General features: G+C 41.6%; 1 protein-coding gene across 1 annotated transcript; it reads right to left on the bottom strand.

Moving 5' to 3' along the window:
- Window positions 1-511: 511 nt before the first annotated feature.
- deptor (DEP domain containing MTOR-interacting protein) lies at window positions 512-21,373 on the bottom strand. Its single transcript, XM_083679556.1, has 11 exons — window positions 21,325-21,373; window positions 21,053-21,127; window positions 20,639-20,731; window positions 18,696-18,874; window positions 18,173-18,296; window positions 15,633-15,811; window positions 11,458-11,640; window positions 9,648-9,785; window positions 6,568-6,638; window positions 5,846-5,950; window positions 512-3,912 (listed from the first exon to the last, which is right to left on the bottom strand). Exons 2-11 carry the CDS (start codon window positions 21,064-21,066, stop codon window positions 3,784-3,786), a joined length of 1,215 nt encoding a protein of 404 aa, XP_083535682.1. The 5' UTR covers window positions 21,067-21,127; window positions 21,325-21,373; the 3' UTR covers window positions 512-3,783.
- Between the last annotated feature and the right edge of the window lie 3 nt (window positions 21,374-21,376).

Below are 21,376 nucleotides of genomic sequence, written 5' to 3'. Positions count from 1 at the left end.
GATTTTTGATATGACCCCTTTTTGTACCCGTGTATTGGATTGCAATGCAATATCAAAATAGAACCTGGCAGTGGTAATTTAAGTGACAAATAAGATACAATATGTTTATTTAATTTTGAGTTTGTTACACAATTGCTCGCACTAAACCACCGAATTAGAGGATATAACTGGGGACAGGACAAAGTGCACTGAAAATCTGACCAAGTATAGTGTAACACTGCCCCCTTTTTGTGAGCCTGGTTATTGGTAGGCAAAAATAACATTAATTTCTATCCTTCCCTCCTCAAAATTAAGTGCAAGTGTATGACCAGCAGGGGGCATCATAAGTACATTTACCAGTTACAATTGTCATAGCACAAATGATAAGATTAGGAGGATATCACAAATACATAATTATAAAGATAAAACTGACAGGAATTATGCGCCATATATCAACCCATCTTGCTTTGGGTTATTTTGAATATCATAAAAATAGATAGATCCATTTGAAAGAAAACAACAACAGTTTTGAACCAAATCAGTATTTTTATTAAATACATGTGAACTTACATCTGACATGAATTACTTTAGCTGCATTGCAAAATACAGATGTGGTACCATGAGCTTATTCTCTCTGTCCAGACATTCACTCATTCACACAATTCTTAAAAAAATGTAGCTTTAAGTGCTATACACATATATCTGGGCTCATGAAATTACATTAGATTAATCCCTTTGAATGAGCGGACTGATTGGTATAACTGAAAAACACATTTATCAAAATGTCATTATAATAAGTAAAGTCTTCTGAGATGTGGTGAATGTGTATGTAGCAGATTGTAGCTGTACCGCCAATGTGCTATTCATCTTGTGTATAGAGAGACACCGATTGTCAAGAAAAAGATGATCACTACAGAAAATGAGCACCAAGTTAGTAAAATAGATCATGAAGAGCATAGCATTGATTCTTGTGGATAAAAGAGAATGTCAGATGACACCAAACTGTGAATATTAGCAGCAAAATTAAAGGTATTAAGGCAAATGTTTCAAGCTTATACATGTAGTTGCACATGGCACAGTAAACTCAAAAGAACCATCATTAACTTGGCCGGTTCATCAACTCTGGAACCTTTTCTTTTCACAGAAAAACAGTTTAAGAACTATTCAAATGATTCATAGCAGTATTCTGAAAACCCTTTACAAATTCACACACATGAATTGCCTTGCATTTAAGAACAATACTGTATGCCAAACAAGTGAAAGTGAGTGGATGATTAGAAATGAGTAACGTACAATAAAACCTCATGCAATCATTCACCAATCTCTGATGCCTGGTAATATGCTTAGTTAGAGCACATCACTGACATCTTATCAGTCCTCGACTGAGAAAAACTCTGATTGTAAGCAAACACTATACATAGATGTATATATTTTCTTGAATCATGCATTTCACTGCTTTACACATTTAGAACATTATAAAGAGATGGCAACAATATATGTCAAATAAGACATTTGTTGTTATTGTCCAAACAAACAAGACGGTGATCTCAAGAATGACAGTGGTCAAAAACAATGGATCATGAAGACACACTTGAATACGCGTGTACACAGGCTTTCCTGCTTTTCTTATTTTATCTAATGATGCTTATCTTGTTCTAGGCTACTTCATCCTAGGTATATCATGACCACACAGTTGACACTGATACACTGTTACCTAAAGATATTGTAGATGCTGTTTAAATGTTACAGTAGACAACTGTACTAGATTGCTTTTCCTTATGCGATCATAGTTTTACTATAAATGCACAGCTACCAAAAATAATCCTATATCTTCTAAAACAGATTGGATCTAAGAGAAAATATGGGGGTTGATTTTCACAATTTAAGGTAACAAAATGATAAATACAGTGACATCTCAATAACATTCAAGACGTTCTGAAGTTTTAACCAGAAAACAAAAGAACTGTTCTGAATAGTATTTTCTAAGTGCCTTAGTTACTCTAAATCCATAGATCTTCTCTAAAATATTGGTTTTAATATATTCACAGGCCACTTCCAGGATGTTACATGCCACCCTTGAAAGCTGAGGACTATATATGACATCCACACACTCAATAACACTAGGGTAACAGGTCAGGGTTCCGTCATAGGCCTAAACGACACTTATGATCTTAATCTAGGATGTCAAAACCTAATGGCCAAAACCTTCAAAATGATAACTGTCTTGACACAACACTGTCATGACACAAACTGTTGCTTAGGTAGGTAAGTACACTATCATCTATATCAATGTAAATCATGGTTTGTGTCATAATAGAGTTGTCATTAGCTGGCATAAGAAAGGATATACAGTATAATATGCATGAAGCCATGCGCATGAGCGTGATACACAGGCCTATGATGGAACATTCAAGTAAATGATTACCAAATTAAAATGACCAAACTAACTACTGTGTCTTATGCTGCGTTCTTGCACTCCTCAGAAATTCTAAAACTCAGACTTCATTTAGCTTATGATTTTAGGTAGGGCTCCCTATTGGGAAACTCCAACTGAGAAACTCAGATTTCTAGTTCTAACACAGGTTTCCAAGTTGTAAATTCCGAGGAGTTTGAATGCAGCATAAATTGCACTAGGTAAAAACACTTTGGGTATTTTCACATGTAGTCCTCTTTAAAATTACCAAAGTCAGTCCTTTTAAAGTAAACCGAGAGGTTAATAAAAGTAAAAGAACTCAGTGATTTTAGTATTCACACTGCCCTTCTGTTTGAATGAGGACTCAGTTCTCTTGATGGTCCATTTCAGCAGTGATGAGGTCTCAATTCATGTAGCTTTCACAGTGCTATCTTTCATTTGAACTCGGGCCAATTAACTGCTTTGCATCTTCGGTAATTGTACACTGATTGAGCATGTGACATATACGGCAGCCCAGAGAGCCAGGAGAGTCAGCATAGAGCATCATAAGTTCCATTATCACACTCTATGCTGGCTCTCTTGGCTCTCCCATGATAAGTGGACTGGGAGTGCTTTGCGCTTACATTGCACCCCAAAAGAGCAAACCTAAAGTGAACCTAACTCAGACCACCTCAGACCGTCTCAGTTCGGTTCATTTCAGAGGGGTCTGAGTTCATTTGGAGCATTAACATATGCATGAAAATTTGGGTGACCCTGAGTTCACAAAATTGGCTGAAAGGGACCAAGTGTGAAAATACCCTTAATTGACAAAGAGGCTTGCACTGTAACCAAGATTAAAATGAAAAAACCCTAGTTTTACTACTGCCAGATGCACAATTATCATTCTTCCCCTTATAATGTTTGCCATCTATGCAGTGCAAAAAGATTGGTGTTGGGTGCCAAAGAACCTTTGGATAAGTTTGGCATTGTGTGTTCATTTGGCACACCAGGTTTTTAACAGTCACTATACTTCTGTATGATAGGGCGGCCTCTAGATAGATAGATAGATAGGTACTTTATTGATCCCCGAGGGGAAATTAAGGCATTACTCTACCTCAGGCCTCCAACTTCACCAAGTCCTATTCTCTGAGAGAAACAACCTCTCAATCCCAAGTCCTGGTGCTTCATAGATGGGTATTATCAATATGTACAGAAACACAGCAGATAAGATGCACTGAGAAACAGTGCAGGGACAGTCCACTCTGTTATCAGAATATCCTCTGATGTCTAAGCGATGTCCATTCTCTAGATGCCCAGTAGGTGGCAGTGTCCTGGTGGAAAGATGGTGGCAGGGCCTGAGTGTGTCTTTTGGGTGGTCTTCTTCTCCACCCCCCCCTATACATGAGACCACCTCAGTAATCTGCTTCCTCCATGACTTCCATGACGACGGTTCTTGGGCCAGTCAAGATGAGGTTGCTGACGGTCCTGTAGTCCAGGGACAAGACATTCAGCCCATTTACAGAAACCACAAACTGGCAAACCTAGAAGGGAGGAACAGAGAGTTAGTTCTCTAAGTCAGAAACACGCTTGTCAGTCTTACCTGGCGTGACACAGTAACAGTGTTAGTGAAAACAAGCATGTTGGTCCTGTTTTATTACTGTTGCGACATGGTTATTGCCCTGGTTTACCATACTCCACTTTACCCCCGCCCTTTCTTCACCACATGGAAGGCAAATGAGTTAACTTTACCCTAATCTCATGCAGTGAAGGAATTCCAGACCCTCACTGCAATTACATCAAAACCCTATTTGTCTTGGCTGAAGTCCAACTGTAACCTAGGGCCCCAGTCACAGAGAGAGTTAATACTTCTCAGAAAAAAAAGAAGACGACAAAAGGCACAGTTGAGGATTTCCAAGAAAAATATCTTGTTAATCGTTTCATGGCCAGGCCATGCCCAAAACGCATGACATATCTTCAACTGCAGAGAATCAAATAAAGCTAGCTATTTAACTGCAAGAGGTATATCATTCATTCATTCATTCATTCATTCAAGTTTATGACCACTACAAGTCTACTTTTCTATGAATAACTCCAGAGGGACAATGAGAAATTAGGCTACTTATAAATGTGAAGAAAAAAGAGAAAGTGAAAAGAAATTGTCTCGACTCGGTGGCCACATTAACTCTGAAGTCATAAATGTTTGATGTTCCTCGGGGTGTGGTTTAACATCATAAACACAGATTTATCTCCCTCTGTGCTGTATCTGTTTAACTAAATGTCCCTCTGAGCCTCTACAGACTCACCCTGCTGTGTACTGTGTAGTTTCCATGACAAAGACTCTGATTACATATCCTGTCTCATTCATATTATAAATGGCTACACTGGTGACATCACAGCAACATTTGGAAGCATTCAACTTTCATGCAGTCATTATGTCCTCCGTGAGGTCAAAGCTGAACTGCTTTGATGGCGGAATATGAGTGTTTGTAGGTGACTTTACAGGACACTGGTTCCTTAAAAAGGTATAACCCATCTTATAATACAGGTGATAGACTTCCTGGAGCCATTTTAGACTTTTGAAATCATGTGTGAAAGCTAAGAAAAGAAAATGAGCATAAACCTTGAGTCATGATTTCAACACTTTGCTCCACACCCATTCTCCTTTACTGTTATGCCTAGTCGGGGAGGAGAACATGAAGTTCTATGAAATACTTTCTCATAAAGGTCCAATGCTTTTAGTGAAATGCAGAGCACATAGCCAATAGCAGATGAAATAGAATGTGATTGATTTGAGTGACCGGGTCTTTAAATAGCAACGCATGCTTTACCACAGAAGAAAAGGCAGAAAGCCTCAGTTTGACCAACATTGCAGGCTTACATAAGCAGCATTAAAAGCGATGTAAGAGGGAAGCATTTTACATTTGCATAACTGGATGGATCCATTATTTCCCTCCAGTGAAATGCCCATCGAAGGCGTACAGCTCAGCAACAGCACTAGCATCAGTGGTCTGACAGACGGGAGAAGACTGGCACATTTTACCAGCAGATCCACTAGCTCAGCAATGGAAAAACACCCATATAGCGTGGCCTACACTGAACATGTTTAATCAGTACAGTAAATGTGACACATCTACCCTCTGCTTTGCTTGCTCACAGTCTAGGAACTCATTAAACTCTGCTGAATACAGTTTAACTTAACAACAGGATCTAATGGACAGCTCAGGGAATGTGAAACACAGCATGTTGTTTTACTGATACAACATGGAAGAAAACAATCAGCAAAAGACAGAAGTGAAACATGGTGATACATATTCATATCCATATATCTTACAGCTTCCCTTTTTTAAAACCAAAGTTCATTTTGCTTTGGCTCCTTCCCTTTAGCTCCCACCTCCGTACCTCCACTCCCCCTCCCCCCGCACTGTGGTTTAGGTCAGTGCTCTCCACTCCCAGAGTGCCATGCGGCATGCATACCTTCATTCCAGCTGCAGCTGCAGGGCCGCTGGGGTCCACAGCCTGGATGTGGCAGGGCTTACTCCCCCTTACCACGAAACCCCAGCCAACTGCATCCCCCACAATCTGAGGACGTAAACACACAGTGTTAGCGGTTAGTATTTCACAGTGCAAGTGATGTGTCACACACCAGAGTCTGAATGTGAACATCAGATGTGTATGCTTTCCATGTACTGCAAACGATGGCCTCATGAGTGTGTGTTGTTAGGTCAGTTGTGTCTGTTATGTTTGTGCTGGCTAAAGTAAACAAGAGTTTGTGTTTAGCTTTGTGTGCTGTTACGTTCGTATCAGATCTCTCCCTCATCAGGGTACTACGATGACATGCATTCTAAACCAAGAGGGTCATCTACAGTACGCTGAGCCAATCCAGTGTGCTGTTTTGATGTGATTATCAGTGATCACCTCTCCCCATCTAAACATAACTGTAGTATCTATTCTCTATTCATACTGATTCCCTAGTGCACAGCAAATTTCCTAACAAGGAGAGGGATAGTAATCTGTGAAATGACCCTGCGTATCAGGTCAAGCAGGGAGTGTCGTTTTGCACAGTGCGTGTAGTATGTGGGTATGCAATACTCAGATAACAGCGCTATGAATGTGTGTGCGGATGATGTGCATGTGTGTGCATGTCCGTGTTAAAGCGCTCTTTGTCAGCCTGGGCTGGTCCAGGAAGAAGGACCTACTGTGAATGTCTTCTTTATGTAGGGGCCTCCTGGGGTCTGCAGCTCCTCGGGACTCACTTGTCTCTTCAGAACTGTAGGCCCAACAGAGTCACACTGTCACTGTCACGATGTGTATACAGCTACAGCTACATTTGCCCTTCAACAGCAGGGCTTCTAGTCTTATCAGTTTGTCCTTGACAACACCGGCAGTGTTGTTAGGAGTTAAAGAGTGAGCGTGCAGCGCACACATGACAGGGCCTCCAGGAAGACCGTTACCTCAAGCTGACTTTTAACTATTCAGCATGTCTGCTTGTCAGAGTCAACAACATTGGGATGTAACCTTGAGCTTCTATAGACAGGAGGAGCACCAGCAGGACAGCAAACAGAACAATGCATTTGTATCCTGATAATCCAAACAACGTTTTCCAAGCCAAAATAAGCATTATTGACATGAGCATGGGTATGCCAATCTATGGACTTTTTAAAGTTTTCTGCTACACCATCCTCACCAATGGGTCCACTTCGAAATATATAGAGATATTCACCCTTTAACCTCAGTTAGCCCCTGCTCATGTGTCTTCCCACAGGCTGCTGGACAGAGATCTAAATTGCCACTTAACTGGACAGCAAGGTGGCATCCAATGAGATGTAATAAAGTTAGGGCCTCGCACTGCAGAACTAATCTGATCTGGGACAAGCCTTCATCTCATGGGTCCGACCACCACTACTAATGGAATTCACAGGCTAAGCCTCTCACCAATCAGACATTATCCCTCCATTCAAATCTCATCATAGAGACAGACAGGGTTATCCTCTTGATCTATGTGGAGGGCACTGTCCTCACGTAAGCACCCTAGAATCACCATCAAATCATCCCACCGATAGATTACAGCTTTGATTGGACCTCTGCAAATAAATAGATGGGATGGATTCTGGATTTTCATTAATTATGGACCATACAATAGAATATGACCTGAAATGGGTGATGTTAACAGTTGCAAATGACCACAATAGACTAATATTATTGTTATACAACTTTGTACTGAGGAATCAGGATGTTATATGCATATTTGTTTTAAATTGTGACAATGCAATTGTCTGTTGTGAATCACCCAAATATATTTCCTAAATATGGCACTTTGGTTAAACTACAGCTGAGGAATAATACAAATTCTTGTCAGAAGTCTTGTGCAAGAAACCAAGTCCAGCTTCTATTGACTCAATACTCTTTGGATCAGATGTTTTCAAAAGCTTCTCATCTATTTAGAAGAACATATCCAAAGATTTCCTTTCTATTCCTAGATCAATCAAACGGGGCCTCCTGCTCCTCTCCCCCTCTTTTGACTATTTAAAGCCCCTCTTCAGAAGACCACTGGGCACCTCCTCTCTCTGTGACCAGTAGAAAAGTGTAGATGTGCGATATGACAAACATGTCTCAGTTGTGAATACCAGTGCGGTATATGAACAATTGTTCATGTGTCTTGGGCAAACTAGTCTGTGTAATGCTGTAACGGAGTGAGTCTTTTTATGGCAGCACAAGTCCTTCATTCTTGTCATAGTTGAGACCTCCGCTCTATTGCCATGGTGCTGAATTCTGTGATTGGTCACAGTGGGGGGCTGTGCTGTGTGAACAGTATAAACAGTTCCTCTGTCCATAGGAGTGCAGCAGCCTGCCCTGCTGGCGTGGATCCCTGTCTGTCCCCAGGGCCTGTGGCTGTGCTGTGCCGTGCCGGATGTCCCTGCCAACTCACGGCTACTCCCCCCAGCTCCAGGCACGGCAACACCAACCCTTATTGGGTCACAGAGTTCAGCATACCACACCACACCACCCCCCCCCCCCCCACCCCCACCCAAGTTCTCTTTCTCAAGCCTCGCTTTAGGTGAGGGTTCAGTTGAGGATCGGTCAAGGACTTTGTTTAGACAGCTTAGAAGCATAAATAAAACAATTCCCATCATTTGAATTATTTCACAAATAAGTTGCCATGTTAGAGTAATAGCATTCTTCCCCTAGCAACCAGGATATAGTAGTACTTCCTTGTATATTATATATAGTACTTCACTATACTAACACTACTTTGTTACTACTCAACTAATAAATGGCTATAAATCCATCACATGGGAAAAAAAGGTGTCAGAAGGTGGGATGATGGAACATGCACGCTTTTATGGCTGTGAAGGGAGGGTGAGGGACTGGTATGTATTGAAGGGAGGGTGAGTGACTGGTATGTATTGAAGGGAGGGTGAGTGACTGGTATGTATTGAAGGGAGGGTGAGTGACTGGTATGTATTGAGGGCTTACTCACTCCAGACATAGAAACAACTTCTTGCAACAGGATTTTGCAGGAGAGTTTACAGGGAAAAGCAAACGAGCTGACATATCTCCCAAACTGGACTCCCCCTTGGATTCCCTTAAATATCCTAACAGAGCCATTATCAGCAAGCCTTGCCAAATAGCGCAAAGGAGGTCAGTTCATCACCCGATTACTCCATAGAGATTTCAGCAGCCTACTCACTTCCGTAGAAACTCGAGAAACCAACTTCAACAAGGCGATCGATCTCCACCTCTCCCACACACAACGTGAGAATCAAACTGCCTCCTTGTGTTTACTGGAATAGGCAGTGCTGAATAGAATCAGGGCATATGCAAGAGCCTTGGTGTGTCAGAATGAGGAACACACTGAACCACAGGACACAAGACAAAGAGTCATAGCACAGATTCTAAACAGCCTCCCTCTACTGACTGCATTTCTTCAGGCACTAGTATGCACTGTATGCACGGCAGTTCACTTACTCATGTAATCATGTTACAGTGCATGACACATGACCCTGAACGATACGTGCCCTCATGCTTCGCAGATTCAAGCTCACACTTCCCCTGGTCAGCACACATACAACAACATCTCCTGGGGTCCATTACAACACAGCTATCCAAGGGTGGGGGGATGGGACACTCCACTCAGGAACAGAGTGGACATACTGCTTAAGGTCAAGGATATCCTTTATGCAGTTATTATCAGCCCTCCAGTAAGCTGTGAAGCAATAGCCGGTTATGTGAGAGAGTCAGAGGGGCGCTCGGGTGGAAGATGAAGACGTTACCTTACCTGACTTTGGGTTGCAGAGCACCGGGGGGCTGCTGCTGAGGGTGGGGCTGCTGCTGTAGTACCCGCTGCTGCCACAGCTGCTGCTCATGCTACTCCGACGCACCCCCACCGCCATCTTTATCTCCTTAGTGGGGCTCACTGAGAGAGAGAGAGAGAGAGAGAGAGAGAGAGAGAGAGAGAGAGAGAGAGAGAGAGAGAGAGAGAGAGAGAGAGAGAGAAAGAGAGAGAGAGAGATTGAGTAAATGTAAATGCATAAATGCATAATATAAGAGAGAGAGAGTAAATGTAAATGCATAATGAGAGAGAGAAAAACAGAGGAGACATAACTATCCTTACCCTTGATGTGGTCACTACGGACAAACCACACAATCAAAATCCAATACAACGCATTCTCCATTACCGCCAATTATGCCTTCATTCAGAGTCGTTTTACGTGACAAAGTACCTCTAAAAAACAGGAAACATCCCTTTTCCTGCCCAGTGCCAACAGACTAATTGGCAGAGGTAAAACAAGAGCATGGCAATACTTCAGTCATTCTCATTTTGAACCAGATCCATTGGCAGTGGGCAAGCAGCTCATCAGGCTGTAGTTTATTTAGAGAGGCACATATGGTCTCTAGTCAGGGAGCAATGGAGGAGGTTGACGGCAGAGCTGAACACAGTCACTACCATATTAAAAACAATGGCGAGCTTTAAACCTAAACCTAGGTAATACAAACAGCCTAAATCTACAGAATTGGAAGCATTACGTATTTATTTTCTTGTGCAACTTTAGTATGGAATGGGTATAACAGTTGCATGAATACATGCTAGCTTGAAGACCAATAAACAAATAAAATGTACCTGAGACTTATCAGCACCGCACTTACAGTACGAGATGGACAGATTAACACACAACACTGACGTACTTTTGTTCTTTTAAGTAGGACAAAGTCATCCTGGCCGTGAGCTGTGTGCCAATGTAAACGTTGGCCTTGGTCTAAAAGCAAACATCACAGACCTTGCTAACAGACAGATAGGCTGGTCCATACTGTTGCCTAGATATGACCAGACACAAGAACCCATTTCCAATTATGAGAGACTGCCGGGTAGCCGAGATCCTTTTTCCTCCTAATGTGAATTCATTGGACGCCTCCTTTCCAGTGGAGACACAGTCTAAAAGCAGTATTACTTCAGTCGTGAGTAATTTTGTTACTTGGAAAAGGACAAAATGCACTCCATGACCGAGATGTATCTAATCAGTTGAACATGAAGGCACCCTTTTCAGATACTCTGTATTGCCTCAATAAAGCAATTCATACACCACTGGATTGGCAGCACAGTGGTAGCCAATGGGCAAAGTCTGGTGAATTATGTAATCATGTAAGATGCATCAGTACTCTACACAGCACCTCTGCTTAGCAACAGAAAAAAATAAACATGGATATGTCATATTAAAGTGCAAATTTCACAACACAGCGATGCACAACCATTCAATAGCACATGTTTGCAGGTAACCCCCTACATACTGCATCAGTTACATTCTTCACTGGGAGAGTGAGTCTGGACGACAAGAGTTGGACAAGACAGACCAAAACAGATAGAGCTAACTGGAATGATAAGCTTAGAAGTACTAGCATCACTTTCTCGTCCTTGGAAGAGTCCCTTCTAACTTGTCTGCTATGATTTGGAATAATTGCTTTGTGTACCACCTCTTAAGGGACTTTGGCAGATGTAACTGACAAGGTTGCCAATTGAGCTGACAACAACTGTATCTTCTCATTTCAGTACTTATGCTGATGGCCTGTGACGATGGACGGGGAGAGGTTACCTGAGAGGAAGCTGGTGTTGCCTCCCTCTGGGTTCTGCTTGCGGAGGCAGAAGGGGCTGTCGTGACTCTCTGGGATGGTGCGACAACGCTCATTCAGAAGCTCAATCAGACGTCGCCGCCGGCGGAAGTTCAACCTGAACTGATACAGCAGCCCTCCGTCCACGAAGTGATGCTTGTTGGTCACTGTCAGTAAGAAACACAAAACAAGTATTTGTTAGGATAGAAAACATTACACCATGTCAACATTTTCTTTTCTTTTTTTTCCCCCCCCCCCACAGACAGGGACTATTTTCAAGTCGTGTCCCTAGAAGTAGTGACATTGTTAAAGTTTGCGACACAGATTGAGACTTGATTGAGCATAATAAAACACCTAAAAATGCTGCCTGGTCACAATGGTATTTGAGTTCAGCATCAAATTCTTGACTCTTAAATCGTTCCAATCAGGAGGCATTAAATCTGCCCCCAACGCCTCTGTGCCAGTAATCAGTTAATCCTCTTAGGCTGGATCCACATTTGGCCGACACTCACTGGTGGTGGCTCTGAATGCCTGTACTGCAAAAATCCCTTGAACGACATCAATTAACTCTGACTAAATGACTAAAGGCCATGAGTGAATAAAAATATACCTACTTACATAAGCCATCATACAATCACAAATATCTCATTCATTAGGACAATGAGTAAGTCATCATCATCTTAAGGACTTTATACAAATAATCATCTCATAAACATAATCAATACAGAGTCCACTGTAACAGTGTCATGGTTAATCAATGGGTCCTTGGACACCATTGTCATCCATAAGGATCAAACAACAGCTTTTAACCAAAGTCTATCATCAAGGAATGCAGATATCAATGTGGATCCATCCAGGCATGACAGGTATTATTCTACAGTTGAGCCATTGAATGCACTGTGTGTGTGTGTGTGTGTGTGTGTGTGTGTGTGTGTGTGTGTGTGTGTGTGTGTGTGTGTGTGTGCGCGCGCGCGCGCACGCACATGCGCATGGCCCCTGCCTGGGACAGTGGAGGAATGCAGGCAGGCACACAGGCGTGGGGGTGACAGGCAGGCTCTCTCTCTGCCCAGCTGTGATGCAATGTCTCTCTGGAGCCCTGCCTGCTCACAGGCCAGGTCAGGCCCATTGTTGTCCTGTGCTTTCACACTTTCACACAGCCAGGCAGACAACAGAACAGTGCCCGGGAAGAGCACAACAAAAACACTGCATGCTTGGCACTACCAGGCCCAGCACACTGGGAACAGATGGAGGGTTTGATCTGGTATCTTCTACAAGCGGGAAGGGCATTCCAGTGAGAGAGGAAAGTGGTGGATATTTTGGTTCATGTTAAAGTCCTGTACTATGGGCCGCTTTGTGGCGTAGCACACTAATGTGCATACCACATCATCGCAAGGTTCCTGGTTCGATTCCGACCCTCAACATATCTTGCATGTCATCCTTCCTCTCTCTCACGCATCCTTCCTGTCAATCTCTACTGTCTCTATCCCAATACAGCAGAAATGCCCTAAAAATAGACTGTACTATATGTACTGTACAATTACAAAGCAATTACTAATATACTATGTAACAGCAAGTTAATATACTGTTGTTACCAAAGTATTTACAGAGTTGCGATACAGGTATACATCAATATAGTGTGGCCTTTTTGTAGCAAGAAGACAAGCCACAGGATCAGATTTTTAAGTGGTCTAATTACTGCTTAAGAAACTGATGAAAAGGTCAACAGCAGTGCATGGACTTCCCATTCTTCATCCTATTATGGGAGTGGAATTCACACAGCAGATATTTTGTTACGCACCAGTTCAAAAGGACATTCTCTTGTGAGGATCTCCGTAATGATTCATCTACTTTTCCATGCCAGCGATTTAATTACCACTAATTATGCTCTGAATCAGTGTCAATTTCAAGTCAGGACAAGAGCATGAGCTGAGAGCAAAGAGACTGGCATTGTTAAATGCTTCCGTCTGACTTCACATTCACATACTAGCTCTGGTCAAAATGTTTCAGAGAAAACCATTCCTATTCATGGTAAAGTCCATTCTGGAACAATACTTACAATGGGAGAATACAATCCTGCAGTGTTTCTGTCAACCAAGTAAGAACAAGTAGGAATCATCTCTCAAGGACATTAACTATTCATATGAAGCTGAGTATTTGTGGAATAAAGAATGTAATGGAATGATGTTCATTCTCCCTGTTGTAGTACTGTGAAAGCAGAATGCAGGACTATGTAACTGTAGTATCCATGACCTAGCCGTGCCTGGACACAGCTTGATGCTGTATAATTTAGTGGCTCTGTGATGCAGAGCTGTGGAGGGGAGACAGACAATCAGGGAGAGGAGAGGAGAGGCAGGCAGGCAGTAATCCCTGTGGCAGATGGCCCGGCCACTGCATTTATTCACAGAGAAGATGGGGAGATCATGCAGAAAGAGGTGTTTCACTGGCACAGAAATAACTCCATCTAGTATTTTTAGTCTCTGTCACAAATGCAGCACAGTTCCAGCAGCCTGGGTAGAGTACAGGGAGAGCACAGAGTGTAGGTCAGTAATGTGTGCCACGAGAAGGGTGTGTGTGTGTGTGTGTGTGTGTGTGTGTGTGTGTGTGTGTGTGTGTGTGTGTGCACTGCTGGCCATGCAAGAGGTAAGAGGTTCAGCTTCGTCAAGGCAAAAGGCCAGTGAACCTGTCCATCTGTTGCTGACCATCACTCTCAGTTTCCCCCAGTTGTGGATGTCTTGGCAAAGCTCAACAATTCCATAACTCCCCAGTGACTCAGCAACCATCTGCATTCTGTGTTGGTTAGTTATATCATTCACCCCTTCAGGTTTTGCATTTCAATGAGTCAACGAGTAGACGGACATAATAATAATAATAATAATAATAATAATAATAATAATAAGCAACTTACATTGCAGTGAGTGCATAAATTTTTCAGTATTTATGGTCCCAGCGGGAATCAAACCCACAATCTAAGCATTGTTAGCGCCATGTTTTACCAACTGAGCCACAGAGGACCACTGTGTGTCCCAGTGTCCCACAGGTTGTTCCTTTCATTGTACTAACTGAAGGGCATCAGTTAAAGCTGACCTCTCTGAGGGGAGTCCAACATCTCATGATGGTATGATAGCAGGAAGGTCTTTAAGTCATGTGAGGAGAACAGGCTGAAATAGACATTGTAGTGTTACCTAGCCATAAGTCAAATATGAGATCCCGTGTCCTTAAAATGCAATTTCAGGATCATGAGGCAGCACGCGTTTCTCACAGATAAATGTGCAGTAATTGGTTCTCATTAAACTGGGCGATAATGACATAACCATAGTAATTCAATGTTCTGTGAATGTTGAAACACTGGCATGCCAGTTAAGGTCTATGAAAAATCCCAAGTGGTTAATGATATGCACTTGCTTCCCTATACTACACTGCAAGTAAGATCATGTAAATGTAAATGTAAAGATACCTCTGCCTTTTGAACTCAAAGCGTTCTCTTTTTCAGAGTCGGTCCAGTAAAGCAACTCATTTCTTCAAATGGACGATAATTATATCCAGAAAATGGGACACCATAACCATGGCTGTGCAACAGTACATTTGGTCCTCCCAGGTCCAGGAAGGCAACATTAAAGCCTTCAGGAGTTAGCATGACTGGACATTGCATTATGATATAATTAATAGCTGTTCCGCATTCCTGTCCTTCATCTGGTCTAGAAGGCCACCGTAGTGGAATCTTGGCTGTCGAGCCAGAGAGACATGGTTGGCCTTATAACACTAGGGCAGGGCAATCAAGTCCAGGAGTAATGTAGCTCAGGTCAACCTGCAGGTCAAAAGGGAGCTTGGACTGGGCACCAGCCAACACTCAGTACACCGGCTCAGATGCAAGGACCAGGCAGACATGCCATACAAGGATCCTTGGCAACTCCACAGTATCACATACAGCCATGCATACAGTGTGTATGCACACACCTATGGAGATGCAACAGCAAAAGGGAGGCGTCGATAACGTGTATGTTGCACAATGTGCAATGTGAAAGACAACTGAGGAGAATTGATTATAAATAAATTATAAACTATATAATAAACTATAAATGCTGGAGTTTGGGTAGACTAAATCCTAAACAAAACATGTCCTGCCTAGCCTTAATCCCCCGTCCATCCGTCCGTCTCTCACCATGTTGGATGATTCCGTGTTCCAGAAGTCTCCGCCCAAGCTGCTCTGCTTCCCCCCTGGTTGCCATCTCTCCCTCTTGCAAAAGCCAATCCAGAAACTCTGAAGCCACCAGCGTCCGTTCAAATGTCCCGCCCTCTTCTTCCCGAATCTGTATGAGGGTGTTCTCTGTGTTCATCAGCCTGTTGAGGAAGAACACCTTATATTACAAAATTACATTGTGACAAAATAATAATCCAGTCACACACTACATAATAGACTTGAGGAGATACAACAAAATAAAGCCTTGACTTAAATCTGAATGGTGCTGGATGCTAACACACCCTGTTACATTCTAGGCACAAAGCTATTCTTGAAAAGGAGGATTATTAAAAGGTCAAAAACCAAACCTCCATGTTGAATGAGTATTCATGACACAAGATATCACAAGAGGACAGTGGTGGAATTCCACAAAACAGTACACATGCCTTTGTTGGCACACGACTGTACATGTCAAATCCAAAAAAAAGGCCACTGTATAAATAATAAAAAAAATATTACATGTCAATGCTTGCAAAGAAGCTATAATGACACCCACACCATGGTAGTGACTACAGGCAGACATTCTTTCTTTAAAGTATCCACTTTACACTGATACAGTACATGTTTGCAGTTCTCTGCGGTGCTATTAGAATCTTATCAGTCAACTAGTCACATCTGAAAGATAAGTCCACATCTGATTCACGTAGGTCATTCTGTGATGTAAATATGAGTAAATATGTTTTGCAGTCAAGCTATCAAATGTTAACTGATGATGACCTTAACTAGGACAAGCAAACTGCTCTGACCTACTTTAGATTCCTGCCTCATATTAGTAGAAGAGTCTGTTTGTATGAGCACCATTAGCAATAACTATTGTGTAATGCTTGGATTATGCTTTTTTTTTTTTTTTTTTACACCTTGCTTGTTGCTAAAACAAATGCTGTTTATCTTTTTACTATACACTGATTTACACTTTATTTCGAAGATTAATTAACACAGAATATATCAATCAGTATCTATAGAATGATGGTTAAGGAAAAACTAAATACTGTCCCATGCTCATAGAAGACAGAAGCCAAACCTTACAAATTTCTGTAGAAAACTATTATTTGTATTTCTTATCAACAATAAATAGACGTTTATAGAGTCTGACCCTTGCGTCCATGATATATAACAAATTAATTAGTCACGAGGCTGCTGTGTACTATACAGTGCTGTACATACCACCCTGGGATAAGTAGGGCTGTACGCGAAATGAGTCTCATTATATGGAATGATAATTATGCATTGTTAACTATGCATTGTATACTTTACATTCCTCGTCTTTAAATAAGACACGTGGAAACCTTATGCATAATGTTGTACAGGAAGTCTTTGCCACAATTAACTTTCCTGAGAACAGGCCACCATCGTTGTGAGAAGCCGCCTTTGTGGTTTCTGTGACGCATTCACCATTGCGAAAAAGCTACAGGCCCAATGTAAATATACCCAGGATGAATAATGCTTTAAAAGGATTTCCATCATGCTGTTCAGGAAGACAATGGTTAGACTGAAAAGGTGGTAAAACATTGCCCAGTAATTGTCCCCATTGACTAATCCCTGTTGCTTGGAAACAGATGACAAAACAATGCAACCTCTCTTCCTGCAATGGTGAGGCTGGAGCCATCCGTGTGCCCATACCTCCTCAATGCAAATGTCACAGGGTTTCCATGCAGTGATAGGGACTGAAACCTCTTGGTCTCTGGTGACTGTGAAGAATGAGGCGTGCATGCCATAATATGTATGCAAACCACAAGCACAAACGTGTCCACCATGGTGATTACATAAATACAGCCTGGCTTTCAAACGACAGATGTCTCCCTTTGGACAATGTCTTCCTGTTATGCAAGAGCTTGCAGAGCTCTGGGGGGAAGCTCAACCAATGCAGGAGCTTCCAATAGTATTCAACTAGAGAGAGGCACTAGACGCTACAGGCTTGCAATAACAGTACACTTGATGGAAATATAATGAAATGGTATCAAGTATGCATCATAAAAGACAATAAATAGGCCTATGTTATTAGCTACAGTATCAAGGAAACCATATAGCATGGTGTTATACTGTAGTATGCTACAAGAATGTTATGACTCAGGACAATTTTACATTTACATGTTTGTGCCCTGATGTTTTTAGAGGGTCTCTAATAAGCAGGGACTTGCAGGCGAGGCAGAGTGCTAAATGGATTCAGCTGGCAGAGCAACTGAAATCTGCTTGTGGAGTGGGTTTCTATGGAAACAATTAACTAACTTCGGCCCTAGAAAAACACAATGTGCAGACCTGTTAAAAACAAAAGCAAAAATATTGCACCCTCTCAAAATAACGTCATAAAGAACAGATCTTGATTGACAGAGTGAGTCTGCAACTCCTGAAATGAGTCAAAAGCTCTTTCCTCTTTTTTTGTTAATCAAAAAGCAATCCTCATTCACTGAACCTATAGCCTAATAGCCTATAGCTCATAGTGAATATAACAAATAAAACCATACTTTTCATATATCCTTTGCCCTCTCATGAAAACCTTGGCTTCATTGTCCAGTGGAAAAGTCCCATCATCTTTACGGAAGCGGTAGAAAAGCTTCAAGTCTTTGAACTCTGTGTGCTCGTCACAAACTGCAACACAAAAAGAGGAACAATACATGTTTATTTAGCATTTCTGAGCAAACACAGACCACTGAACAGTATGTTTTCAGAAAGAAATAACATTTCAGATGTACACTCATTGAGAACTTTATTAGGAACACCTGTACACCTTCTCATGGTGGAGCTGGTGTAATGGTGTGGGGAATGTTTTCTTGGCACACTTTGGGCCCGTTAATACCAATCAATCATCGCTTGAATGCCACAACCTATTTGAGTATTGTTGCTGACCATGTGCATCCCTTCATGGCCATAATTTACCCATCTTCTAATGGCTACTTCCAGCATGATAATGCATCATGTCGCAAAGCAAAAGTCGTTTCAAACTGGTTTCATGAACATGACAATCAGTGCTCCTGAGAGAAGGCCTACCATGATGGATGATACTCTGGTCTAGAAGCTTCTGCATGATTTTGATGGCAGTATCCCGGTCGGACGCCTCCTTGTGCTCCATCAGCCAGTCTATGAGCTCCTTGGCCACAAAGCAGTTTGGATACGTCCTCAAGTGATGCCTCCGGTCTTTGATGACTTTTCCTTCATGGAGCCGGAGCCTGAGGAGCAAAAAAAAATGAAAAAAAGAAGAAGCTTTGAACATACCGACCGCATTCTTTAGTTTAGGTTTACTTGTTGTCTCCAAGGGGAAGCTATAACCAAAATATTCCACATGGGTGGTTTAAAAAATGATAGGCTTATCAGTCACGCAGCCATAATACAATGCTTCAATCATGATACACATAATATGTAGAATACATTTCTTTTCTTGTTAATAGATGGTTTCCCGTTTTCATCCTACATTGAGAATCCTTGAATCTGTTCATTTAAAGTTGGGAAATCTGTCAATTTCAAGTTAGACAGGTCTAAGCAGGAGTGTCCAAGTTGTAAATGGGCAGATGAATAAATGTCCCAGCAGACAGATAAAACAAGAACTGTTTGCATATGTCTGGATTCCTTGTGTATTCTGGCTCTTCCTTCTGTATTGATATGATGAAAGCAAGCAAAGTGCAACTAAATCAAGCAGGAGAGTCTGCTGAATGGCCAAAACTAAAGGTTAACTATCTGAACTAAATCTAGTTTAACTGAATAATAATTTAACCTTATTATGGTTATACTCTGAACATTACTTGAAATAATAACCCACCTGATAAACGTATCCAGAGTGTCTGTGTATTCAAAAGCTTTGTAGGTAAATAGACAGCCCTTGTGTAAGCCATTTTAAAGGGAGCTCTCTCTGGATGAAAAGTTTCTCTCTCTTACCTATTACTAAAAATGGTCTGCTGCCGGCAAGCATCTCCAGGATCACATTTGGAAGCTCAGTTCAAACCTCCCAAGGTTATATTCACAATATGATCAAAGCATACACCTTGAGATTCCCTCCCGTTCTTAAAAGTAAGCTAAGCAAACAAGACAAAAAGCCATGAATCTACTAGCCTATATCTAATTTTCTTCCATATTCATAAACAACCCCAGGTGCAAAACTATCACTCTAAACCTAGGGTTAAAGAACCCCAAGTTATAATTTAAGCAAATTAATTGATTCTGCAACACAATATGTTCAGGAATCAACTAGGCCTAATGACAAGAAAACAGGTGCACTGTGACCAATTATTCTAGCACTGCTTGACAACAATGACTGTGGCATGGCTCAAACATATCGCTGGACATTTTATTCAATCTAGACACCCTTTATCCATTTCCACCAAATATGCATCAGAGCCTATATTTTCTTCCTTGGGTGGAAAACATGCAAAAAGGGACTACTGTACCCCAAGTTATGGCAGACAAATAGTGACAATGACTACTGAGGGACAAAGTTTAATCGAGATTGCAAAGGGTCAGGGAGACACTGAGTTAAACTGATCAATCAGTATAGTGGCTCATGTGATGTGATTGTGATAACAAACCTCTTGAGAATAACACCCAGGAATTTAACCAATTCCTGACAGGTGATAATAACAGCAGTGCCGATGTCACTGCAGTGGATAACTATTCACATGGTGTCCTGGGCTGGCATGCCATCATCCACACTGATATTTCTAAAAGTGCTTGGTATTATTGTGGGGGCAAGGCTACTGTATATACTGTACTGTTCCACAAATAGCAGCTGTCTTGCAGGGATTCTCGAATTAAAACAACACAAAATGTTTGTCATTATGCAACTTTTGATAGCTGAAATAATCGTCTTGTGTGCAAGTCATTACAATGCTACGCAATGGTACTGTATTTGTGCAGCGATGAATGGTAGCTTGCACGCCTTTGTTTAAATAGCCGCAGTGGTACAGTGAAGGATCGTTCGGGCGAGAGGCAGCCACTCCTACCTCAACTGCTCTCCTGTGACGAGAACCTCGGCCATGCGTTCAAGCTCCGCAGCCTTTTGCATTGTGTTCCCGATGCCATCCATTTCTTTGCACCTGTGGTAAAGGGAAAATTGGCAGTAAATGACAAAATCCAAGCCATGACCAAAATAACTACAAAGCTTTGTAGACAAAGGGGATAGGTTTCTGCTTCCATCCATTCCAATCACAGTAACGATCCTGTCATTCATTGCAGTATTTGACAGATTGTTTATTATGCAAGAATTGCTGTATTTAAAAACGCATTTTACGTGCCATGTATGTATTTTATTTACCCCAAATAAAAAAATAAAATAAAAAAATAAAAACTTAGTAAAATAAAAAAGGCAACGTTCATTTTGTATGCAGAGAAAATAATGAATGAAACAGTCGACTTACCTTGCAAGCACCATGGGAGAAGACTTCAGTGATGTTCCTCAAGATCACGTTGACATGCTAGCAAGCATATATCTGCTTATCAAAGGCAATGCATGTGCATAAAAATACATAAATGACAGACGAGGCTCAGTTGAATATTTTGAATCCCCACAATAAATAATTTGCGCATGTAAACAGATTTCAAGTCAGAATAACTAGCTGCGTGCAACCTAGAGTAATTTCTGGATATATTTCGCTACATGGATGTTTTGACTTGACGACTACTCCCCTACCTCTTGTCAGCATTTGTTTACCACCACTACACTACAAGCACGTTCTAGACCA

Source organism: Argentina silus (assembly GCF_951799395.1).
Source record: "Argentina silus genome assembly, chromosome: 10".
In the NCBI taxonomy this organism is placed as follows: domain Eukaryota; kingdom Metazoa; phylum Chordata; class Actinopteri; order Argentiniformes; family Argentinidae; genus Argentina; species Argentina silus.
The sequence above is the reverse complement of the archived record's forward strand: the minus strand, read 5'-3'. Positions and strand labels throughout refer to the sequence as shown.